Source organism: Delphinus delphis, chromosome 9 (assembly GCF_949987515.2).
Source record: "Delphinus delphis chromosome 9, mDelDel1.2, whole genome shotgun sequence".
NCBI lineage: Eukaryota > Metazoa > Chordata > Mammalia > Artiodactyla > Delphinidae > Delphinus > Delphinus delphis.
In genome coordinates this window covers 32849984-32861271 of record NC_082691.1, presented here as the reverse complement: position 1 = coordinate 32861271, position 11288 = coordinate 32849984, and the positions used below count along the sequence as shown (strand labels likewise).

Genomic DNA, 11288 nt, shown 5'->3' with positions numbered 1-11288 from the left:
ATTTGGGGGCAGTCAGGCGGTTCAGCCACAGCTGGTCACGGCGAGAGCCCAGGAAAAAAGTACTGCAGAGGGCTCGCAGTATCTTATTTGTAACCCCAGGCCGGTGGGCTGTGCGGTGGTCTGAGGAAACTCATCTCAGGTTTTTTACAAACACCAATAAACTGGAATACTAAATCCCAGCCAGTTAATCTGGTAATTAAAGTATTTTTTAACCATAGTCAGCCTTAGCTTCCACCCCCGCCCCACCCCCCTGCCACCCCGCGTAAAACTTCGTGCATGATTTCAGCTTTACTTTCCTTCTCAAGACATGCCGATGTGCTGAGTCACTAAAAAAAAAAAAAAAAAACAGAAAGTAAAGGAAGAGTGATCCAGCTTCTGAGGACTAGCCTTGGTAATGACTTTTTTCCCCTGGTTGTGATTCCTGTGATGCTAAAGGACGTCACATTGCACAATCTTAATAAGGTTTCCAATCAGCCCCACCCGCTCTGGTCCCACCCCCATCCTCCAACAAAGATTTATCAAATGTGGGATTTTCCCATGAGTCTCAATATTAGAGTTTCAACCCCCAATAAATATGAGACCGGGGATGTCTGAGGTTCAGTCTGCCCTCGAGCCCACCAGGAACGAGGAAGAGAGCTCCATTTGCCCTCCAGGAACCCAGCTATGAACTCCCTCTCCACAAGTAAGTGAAGGAAATCCCTCGCCCTGGAACTGGCTGGCAGCCGTGCTGGGCCAGGGAGGCGGTGTGTATCCGCTGCCCCGAGGGCTGGCGGGCGGCCAGCAGCCAGAAGCACAGCTCCCCCAGCGGTGCGGTCTGCTCACTGGCTGCTCTCCCTTCCCTCCGGCACAGTCGCCTTCTCCCTGGGGCTGCTCCTGGTGACGGCTACTGCTTTCCCTACCCCGGGACCCCTGGGAGAAGATTTCAAAGATGATACCACTTCAGACAGACTACTCCTCACCTCTCCAGACAAAACTGAAGCTCTCATTAAGTACATCCTCGGCAAAATCTCCGCAATGAGAAAGGAGGTACGTAGGCTTGCCTGAGGGTGATGGAGGGCCTGTGTGGGCATCTACTTCCTTGCCCTTGGATGTGGACGGGGGCTCCTGCACTGGGAGGTCTTTGCTGGGTTTGGAGGCAATTTGGATTTGAAGCCAAAGGGGCAGACTGTGTCCTGTAATTTCTCCTCTGCTGCTGGTCCCAGGTAGTTCCTTTTTCTCTTGGAGAATCTACAGTGGGGCTGGGACCCATGCTCCCTGGCCCATTCTCAGCTCCACGCTTGGTGTGAGCTGAAGGCTACACTGCCTCTCAGGACTTCCTTTTCCACAACCAAAAAATAAGGTCTGTCAATCTTTTTCGTGTTTCGGACTTTGGGAGGATTAAAAATCACCACCTGAAATGACTGTACAGCTTCTCAGGGCAGTCACAGTTCTTTTAGGTGACGCCAGCTCAGTGGTTAGGGATTCCCCAAAGTCATTCTGGCATATAAAATGCATACCTGATAGCCCACTGAAGTGGCAAAATCGTAGGTACGTTAAAGCAGCTCCCAAGCTGTAAATGTAAGGTAGTTTGGCTCTGCTTTGGTAGAAAGGAAAGAATACTGGAGAGGGGATTGGGAGCCCCAAATCTAGTTCTGGTTCTGCTGAACAAGCTTTGTGATCTTGGGCAAATTCTCTACCAACTCTGGGACCCATCTGTAAAATTATGGAATTGGACTAGATGATCTGAAAGGTCCTTCCAGCTGGGACATTCTATGGCTCAAATTATATTCACCCAATTATCATCAAAATTCCTGTTACTTATTAAGTACCTACTATGTGCCAGGCACTTTATATAGATATTGTGTCTTATCCTCACAGTAAACTTACAGGGGAGGTATTTCATTATCCCCAACTTGGAGAGATAGGGACACTGAGACTTGGAATAGGTCATAAACGTGAAGTCACAGGTGAGGCTCGAATTGAACCCAAGTGTGCTCATCTCCTGTAGACCCTGCTTGCCTGGAGGCTAATGGATCGTGACTTCACTTTTCTTAGAGAGCTTCCTGGCCATGAGGGCCAGAGGGCATCAGCCCTCTAGTGGTGTTTGCTTTAGGGGCACTTATACGATAACGGTTCTGATATTCTTTCCCAGATGTGTGAGAAGTATGACAAGTGTGAAAACAGCAAGGAGGCACTGGCAGAAAACAACCTGAACCTTCCAAAAATGGCAGAAAAAGACGGATGCTTCCAATCTGGGTTCAATCAGGTACGAATGCAATACGTTCACTTCTAGCTACTCCTTAGTAAAAAGTTCTCCCTCTTGCATGCAGTGTCTGTACACATATAGACCAGGCAGGTAATCAAGAAGGGGATAAACGTGAAGAGCATCATGTAAATTTCATGAGGAGGCCAACTTAAACGCTATTAAAGGCAACTTATTTTTGAACGACTTGGTCAGAGATAGCCCCTCTGTGCTGGAATTTTCACAACAGTCAAATGTTAGGAAACCCCACAGGTCTAGCTAGTTTATCCTGCGTAAGTTGGTCCAGGGACCTTTCTCCTCTTTGGCTGCCCTTGGCAGGATCCAGGCCTGCCCTCCCTGCTGAGGTCATTCTCTATACCCTTCTCCTGCCAGACAGTGGCATAACCTCCACTGACTTCTGATTATTTCATAAAAGGAGGTTTCAGCCCTTTTATTTCAAAAAAGGAGCTTTCCGCCCGACATTGACAAGGGCAGGAGTGCAGCCAGAGGGAAGAGCACTATGGACAGAATCAGAGGAAGGCCCCTTGCCACAATCTAGCATCTACTGGGCTTTGGGGAAAATGAAGCGGTGCCTCTCACTGTCCAGATATTTTAAATGGGGCAGCTGATGCTCTCCTTAAACAACAGATCTCAAAACATGAGACATGATGCTTTGAGCATCCAAGTGTGATCCTGGAGCACTGCAGCTTCAGCATCATGTCTCAAAACATGATGCTTAAGAAGTACTGGAAGTTCCCTGGAGGGGCAGACGGAGAAGTTATTGAATTAGAGCAATTTTAACTTTTAAAGTCGATTACGTCTTCCTAGCAATAACCAGTTTTCCCACCATCTTTCCTCTTAGGAGACTTGCTTGATGAGAATCACCACCGGCCTTCTGGAGTATCAGATCTACCTGGACTACCTCCAGAATGAGTATGAGGGTGATAAGGGAAGCATCGAGGCTGTGCAGATTAGCAGCAAAGCACTGGCCCAGATCCTGAGGCAAAAGGTGGGTGTCTTCTCATCCCTTCACTTGGCTCAAAGAAAGCAGCCTAGACAACTCGGCAGTGCAGCGCCAATTCAAAAGAGATGGCCATGTGTGACGGAAAGGATCTGAGAAATATTTCCTGATAGTTAAAACTTTTTCTTTTTGCTCTCTTCTGCAAAAGACATCAATAGCTGTATTTAAAACTCTGTTAAATGGGGAGGGTTTTAACATCAACTTCTAAGAGCTTAAGAAATAAGAAAAAAATACCTGTAGAGGCAGAAGGAAGCACATTCAACCTCACATAGTGATCCTCATAACAGAACAAAGAGCACAACAATTATTTTAATATTGCCAATTGACATTCGTGTTATTACGGTAGTTTCAACTCCTTTCCCTTACTCTTCTGCCAAAGAGTTAATGCAGAGAAATGGCTAAAGGCTGAAAGAGCAGGTACCAAGAGTTTTGGTCACTACCAGCGAGCCATTCAAATGCCACATGGTGGAGGCCTGATGGCACAATTTGTGGATGAGCCAAAGTGCAAAGAGAAGGGCCCTGGACCGAGAGGCAGGCACATGGGTGCTAATCCTGCCTCTGCCTTTTCTAAACCAGGGCTAAACCAGGTTGCCCTAAACCAGGGCTTCTCCCACTTTAAGGTGCACACGAGCTTCCTGGAGGATCTTGTTACAATGCAGAGTCTGATTCAGCAGGTCTGGGGTGAGACCTGAGACTCACATTTCTAACAAGGTTCTGGTGAGGCTGCAGTGCTCCAGGATCACACTTGGAGGTGCAAGGCCTTCCACAATTACTTAGCTCCATGTGAGTGGGTCCATTGAAAGGTGTTGCCCAGTCCTCTTCAAGCCCTCAGAGCAGTGGACTCTTAACAGATGCAGGATGAATGGGTGAGACCAAAACCAGAGAAAAGTATTAGAGTTCCCCGAAGAACCTATTAAAATGCCTTTAACTCAAAGTTCTTCATTTATCTATTGAATTCCGACTACGCGCCAGGCATTGTTTAGGATAACAGAAGACACGTAAGATACTATGGCTACCCACGGAATGCTTAAGGTCTAACGGAGACAGAGCAGCAAAAAGATTAGAGCTCAGCTGCTGTGAGCGGGTCCTAAGCTCTGTGGGCTCAGAGGAGAGGCACCTCCCCCTATCTGGGCAAGCCAAGGCAGGTGGCCCCAATCCGCTCCTTCACCCCAATTTGAACATCTTCCCACAGGCCAGAGTATCTCTCCACTGCAAAAGATCTGTCCGGTATTTAAACAATTCCTTTTGTTTTCTGTTCCCTTCAGGTCAAGAATCCAGATGAAGTAACTACCCCTGACCCAACCACAAATGCCAGCCTGATGAATAATCTGCAGTCGCAGAATGATGACTGGATGAAGAACACAAAGATTATCCTCATCCTGCGAAGCCTTGAGAACTTCCTGCAGTTCAGCCTGAGGGCTATTCGGATCAAGTAGCTGGGCACCTAAGATTGCTGTAGTTCATGGGCATTCCCTCCTCTTGTCAGAAACCTGTCCACTGGGCACATAACTTATGTTGTTCTCTATGAAGAACTAAAAGTATGAGCGTTAGGACACTATTTTAATTATTTATAATTTATTGATATTTAAATATGTGATATCGAGTTAATTTATGTAAGTGATATTTATATTTTTATGAAGTGCCTCTTGAAATATTTTATGTACTTGTTTTGAAAAAGTAACGTAAAAATGGCTATGCGGCTTGAATACCCTTGCTGTTTCGGAGCCAGATCATTTCTTGGAATGTGTAGGCTTACCTCATAAAAAAATGCTAACTTATACGTATTTTTAAAAGAAATATTTATATTGTATTTATATAATGTTTAAACTGTTTTTATACCAATAAAGGCCTTTTTAAAAAATATTAGCAACTAAACCTTTGTGTGTCCTGTGAAGCTTAGTATAAACTAGTTTCCATCGCTACCACCACCACTAAAAAAAAAAGGTGCAGTCACCTGGAGAAAGATATGATTGAACACGGACTGAATGTCAGGCACCAAGCTAAATGCGTTGCATGCATCATATGTAAGCCTTGCATTTGCATATTTTTCTCTGGATGTGGGGGAGTGATTCCCTCAGTCACCAGCTGGAAGGTAAACCACAGATTTGAAATCCAGGTCTACCTGCCTCCAGGCTCCCTACTCTTCACCTTTAGGTCACACTACCCCCCAGGGAACTGACAGATGATGTAGAAAATCCCAAGAGGATATGCGGAATACATTTAAAGATGCAATCAAAAGCCTTTAACATGGTGCAACCACTTGCAGAAGACACAGCAATGTGCAAGTTTCCAAATAATAACTAGAATTTCCACCTCTCTCCTCTGGGTTCCTCAAACACTGCACAGACCTGTCCATCATAGCACCGACCACATTGTATCACATCTTAAAATGGGTTGATTTTTCTTTCCAGCCAGCATGGGGTTCCTCAAGAAGGCAGACTCTATTGTATTCATCTTTGCATCTGGAGCCCATGGCCCAGAATCCGAACATAGGAGGCCCCAATAAACCCTTGCTGAATGAAGAAACCACAAATAAATAATCAAATCTAAGACACGTCCGTTCTTAAGGATACATGCTGTTGGTCAATGAGTGGGGAAATTACAAGTACTGTGCACTTATGAATCTTTATCTTAAGGAAAAACTAGCAAGACTTGGGAAGAAATATTCTAAGACCTTCCAGAGGAGGCAGCAACTAGTCGGCGCCTGTGTACCTCCCTCCGTTTTTTTTCCCACCAGCAACATTCCCTGTCTGCCTTCTCCTCTCACGCCCGCTGAGAGTGGTGGTGAGAGAGACAATCTGGGTAAGTGCACGTGGCCCTGCGTCCCACATCAATGCTATGTTGGGAATTTGGCAAAGATTTCCCCTTTTAAGCCCCAGCCATATAAAAGTTCTGTCTTCTAATAACGCTTTCCCCACCCTAACCACCACGGATGTCTTCCTCCAGGGGAGGAGTTCTGCTGAGCAAGGGAAAGTCCACAGGGGTCAAAAACTGAGAGGTGTCAAGCAAGAGAAGAACCACATACTCTGTTTTCTAGAAACCATGCATCACAAGCGGGCATCCCAAAATTAGAGCCAAATCAAAGAACAAAGAGAAGTAGCAGTCAGCCAACACATCCATTCTTCAAACGAGAATGTTTGGAGCACCATATATGTCAGGTGATGCTGGGGATGCGTGGGTGAACACGTAGACATGTTTGTTCGTGTTGTTTACGCTACGGCAGGAAGACAGACGTTGAATAAAGTATGTAAATGTGGTGAAGTTTACAAAAGAGAAATGTGAGGCACACAGAGAACCTATACTAGGGGCCCCAGTAGCAGAGGGACCTAACTAAGCCTGGGGAGGGCAGTCATGGAGGCTTAATTGAGGAGGAGAAGTTTGGGCTGAGATGTGAAAGACATGTGGCGTTAGCCAGGCCAAGATGGGTGGGAAGAGAATTCCAGTCCGAGGGAACAGCACGTGCAACGGTTTGAACCAACAAAGAGCACACTATGGTTGAGACCATGAAAAGTACATTATGTCCAGGGCATAAAGAATGAGAAGCAGGGTAGTTGACAGTGGATGGAGAGGGAGCCTGGGACCAGAATATCGACAGCATCAGAAGCCATATTAATATAAAGCCATATTAATATCAAAATATAATTTATAAAAGCCATATAAATTTGGAATTTATCCCATTTGTGGTGAGAAGGCATTGACAGATTTTAAGGAGTAGAATGACATCTGGGATTTACATTTTAACATGATCACTCAAGTTGCAGCGTGGGGAATGGATGGGAAAGAGGCTGGAAGAGAATGTTGGAGGAACATACCAGAGGCCTTCATTGTAGTCCAGGGAGGAGATGAATTAGGATGGTGATAATGCCTAGAGGAGAGAAGACAATGGCAGTCATTGGCAAAAGATAGCTAGGAGCTAGTTCAGTAGGATCTGGTGATTGTTCACCAAGATTCAGGAATTCTAGAGGACGCTGAAGCTTTGAGAGAGGGAAGAGGTAGGAGTTAAATGGAGAATCCAGAGAATTTTGGATTTGAGAGTTTTCATTTATTCATTTATTCAAATATTCTCTGAGATTCTGCAATGGGCCAGATTCTCTGCCAGGCCCTGGGGATATAATGGTTAATAAAACAGACTAGGTCTCTGCTCTCAGGGAACTTACAGTCTAGGGAAAACAATTTAAAGAAATAACTCCTATGCTGTATGCTAAGTATGTGTGCTACCATCATAAGTAGGTAGCCCTCGGCCTCAAAAGACTTATAAATAAGATTTTTGCAGATGTAATCAAGATAAGATGAAGTCATTTGGGTGGGCCTTATAAGAATGAAAGGACACAGAGAGACACATAGGGGAGAAGTCTATGTGAAGAGGGAGGCAGACATTGGAGAGGTGCATCTATAAACCAAGGATCACCAAGGACTGCTGACGACCACCAGAAGAGGCAAGAAAGGGTCCTCTCCTAGAGCCTTCAGAAAGCATGGTCCTACTCACACCCTGACTGCAGACATCTATCCTCCAAAACTGTGAGAGAATAAATTCCTATTGTTTTAAGCCACACAGTTTGTGGTAATTTGTTATAGAAGTACTAGGAAACTAATAACAGCTCCTAGACAGCACACAATAGAAGAGTCTAATCTAAAATAGAGGGTTCAGGAAAAGCTTCCCAGAATAAAAGACAATTAAGTTTATACTAAAAGAATGTATAGGATTCAGCCACTTGGACAGGAAGGAAAGGTGTTTCAAGCAGTGAGCACAGCATGTGCAAAGGCTCAGAGGTTGGAGAGAACATGTTAGAGGAACTGAAGAACTTGTACATAGCTGAAGCAGTAGAGAAGTAGTAGAAATGAAGCAGAAGCAATAGGGTCTAAATTATAAAGGAGCATGAAGGATGGATTAAATTAAAATGTTAACATAACAGAAAGATAAAGAGCAATTTTCTTAGAAAGAGTTTTTGATTTGGGGTTTTTTTGGTTTGTTTGCTTTGGGTTTTTATTTATTGATTTTTAATATTTATTTATTTATTTATTTGGCTGCACGGGATCTTCATCACCACATGCAGGATCTTCATTTCGGCACGCGGGATCTTTTCAGTTGTAGCATGCAGGATCTAGTTCCCTGACCGGGGATTGAACCCAGGCCCCCTGCATTGGGAGCAAGGAGTCTTAACCACTGGACCTCCAGGGAAGTCCCTGCTTGTTTTTTAAATGTTGAGGGACTTTTCATCATCTTCTGGCGGCATGGGGTAAAGAGGCTTCAGTCCAGAGGTAGTATAGAGGATATCTAGAAGAGATCTAGTTTTCTGTAGTGGGTTCCAGCAACACGGCAAACAGTACTAGAGAGGTGAGAGGCAAGAAAGAGAGAAGGTGAGAAGGCACACCCCAAGGTATGACTTAAGAACTTCAGACACTGTGATATCTAATATCAAATTTTCATTTATCTTCTCCTTTACTCATAAACCTTCAGTGAGCTTTATTCACCAACATAAAGCAAATATATGGCAGCCTTGTGCTAGCCCAGCTCTGAAGAATGAAGGGAGGCTCCTGTCCACCTTACGGGCTAAAATGGACAATGGAAGGTTGAAAACACAGGGAGATTCAGTGAAGTGATCAAGGAGAAACCAAAGAGTTGAAAGCAAGAAGGGACAGGCAGCAATCAGGACATGTAAGACCCCACCAAGAAAATCAAGAATAAAAAATAATAATTTTTAAAATCAAGAACACTCAGGAAAATTTGGGAGAAGTTTGAATTCCCTGTAGTTGGCTTGGGATGGGGATACTGGTTATAATATTTGGATGCTAAAGGAAAGGATGATCTCCAAAGGCTAGGGGCTTGAGACACGTAGGTTATACTATGAAAATAACCCCAAATCTGCAAGAGAGAAAGCTGGTAGGAAGGCAGCAGTCCAGATTCCACTCCTGATGAAATTCTGAGTTTCTATTTGGGTTAAGAATAGAGAGGAAGAGATAAATGAACCCATATAAATAGACTAATAATAAGACTAACTATAGACTGGGAATTCCCTGGGGGTCCAGTGGTTAGGACTCAGTGCTTTCACTGCAGGGGCCTGGGTTCGATCCCTGGTCTGGGAAATAGGCTCCCACAAGCCGCGCAGCACAGCCAAAAAAAAAAAAAAAAGACTAAGAATAGACTAATAATAATGATGATAATAATAATCTGTTATTGAGCACTTACTGTGCACCAAGCACAGTTCAATGTATGTATTATTTCAGAGGCACATGTATTAACCAAAGGAGCAGAGAGTCTAAACAACTTGTGCAAAGTCACAAAGTGTGTAAATTCCATCCGAGACTGCTAGTTATCCTTTCAAATCCATTTTCCACTTCGTCCACAGTAACAGCGTTTGAATTAGCCATGTGGCTACCTACCTAGAGGCTATATTTCCCATTCTCCTTTGCAGGTAGGTATGGCTGTGCTAAAAAAAGAACATGGCAGGCCCAAGACTTTAGAAAAGGCTTTTAAAAAGCCTGCTTACAGGCATGGCCCTTGGCAGGCATCTGGGAACTTGACTGGTAAAAGTTCCCTACACTGATATAAAACTTTCCCCAAATGATTAGAGTGCCTAATCTGTACAAACCATATGGTTTACACAAACCACCTGATTTCCTTTTGAGAATCTGACATTTCAACACGTGCTAAGCAGAGGGGACCCCACTAAAAACTTCACGTACTGAGCTGCTAATGAATTTCCCTGGTAGACACATACTGTCACAACTCCCTGCTGGAAGAACTGAGCACGTTCTGTGTGACTCTGCTGGGAGAGGACTATTGGAAGCTCGTGCTTAATTCCTTCAAAATCCACCCCATGTGTCTTTGACCCTTGCTGAGTTTGCTTTCTATCCTTTCGCTGTAATAAATCACAGCCATGAGTATGAGTCCTGTGACTCATATTCACTGAGTCCTGGGAGCCCTCCTAGTAAATCACCGAGCCTCAGGATGGTGTTGGGAACCCCCGACACAATGGCTGAGCTTTCACCAATGAAAGGTGAGTAAAATTGATGTTGTAATTTTACTTTCACTTACCTAAAAAGATATTACTTGCCTTCCATTGTCTTTCACCTTTCTGTGGATTAGAAAAAAAATACTGTGGTGAATCAGCTTTAATCATGCAGAACACAGCAATATCCAGAGCTGCAATGTCCAATATGGTACACAGTCGTTACTTGTGTGCATTTAATTTTAAATTTAAATTCGTTAGAATTATATAACACTAAAAAGGAAGGCCACCAATTTCATTCATGCTAGTGGCTATCATATTGGGCGGTGCAGATACAATGTATTTGCAGCATTGCAGAATTTCTTTTTTTTTTAAATTTAATATCTTTATTGCAGTATAATTGCTTTACAATGATGTGTTAGTTTCTTCTGTATAACAAAGTGAATCAGCTACACGTATACATATATCCCCATAACCCCTCCCTCTTGCATCTCCCTCCCACCCTCCCTATCCCACCCCTCTAGGTGGTCATAAAGCACTGGGCTGATCTCCCTGTGCTATGTAGCCATTGCAGAAATTTCTGCTGAACAGCCCAGCCCCAGAGGTTAGTGGAGCAGAGATGAATGGAACATTGATTACTAAATGACCTCATGGAGATGAATAGACTCACCATCCTGGACCATCAATAATCAATGGATTGTTAGATGATAAAGAAATATAATTCTATCTTATTCAACCATATTTGAGGATATCTTTGTTACAGCAGCTTACCCTATATTCTAAATAACATAACTCCCAATTTATTCTTAACCAAGGATTAAAAAAAGCATGCAGATGGAGAGGGTGTGGAGAAAAGGGAACCCTCTTGCACTGTTGGTGGGAATGTAAATTGATACAGCCACTATGGAGAACAGTATGGAGGTTCCTTAAAAAACTAAAAATAGAATTACCATATGACCCAGCAATCCCACGACTGGGCATATACCCAGAGAAAACCATAATTCAAAAAGACACATGCACCCCAGTGTTCACTGCAGCACTATTTACAATAGCCAGGTCATGGAAGCAACCTAAATGCCCATCGACAGACGAATGG

The 11288-nt window shown here is 43.9% G+C and overlaps 1 protein-coding gene across 2 annotated transcripts; it reads left to right on the top strand.

The window, feature by feature from the left end:
* The first annotated feature begins 663 nt into the window (after positions 1-663).
* On the top strand, positions 664-4678 carry IL6 (interleukin 6). Of its 2 annotated transcripts, none has more exons than XM_060019867.1 (5): positions 664-682; positions 851-1026; positions 2132-2245; positions 3084-3230; positions 4508-4678. In XM_060019867.1, the coding sequence occupies exons 1-5, from the start codon at positions 664-666 to the stop codon at positions 4676-4678; spliced, it is 627 nt and encodes a 208-aa protein (XP_059875850.1). The 2 variants fall into 2 exon arrangements, with proteins under 2 accessions (XP_059875850.1, XP_059875849.1); XM_060019866.1 differs by having other exon boundaries at positions 664-685; positions 839-1026.
* Positions 4679-11288: the final 6610 nt, after the last annotated feature.

What these genes read in the sequence shown, in the direction of transcription:
- IL6 (XM_060019866.1), top strand. Translation starts at nt 664, where the DNA reads ATGAACTCCCTCTCCACAAGTA. An exon ending in TCCAATCTGGGTTCAATCAG is followed by an intron (nt 2,246 to 3,083) that starts GTACGAATGCAA and finishes CTTTCCTCTTAG; the next exon opens with GAGACTTGCTTGATGAGAAT. An exon ending in CCCAGATCCTGAGGCAAAAG is followed by an intron (nt 3,231 to 4,507) that starts GTGGGTGTCTTC and finishes TGTTCCCTTCAG; the next exon opens with GTCAAGAATCCAGATGAAGT.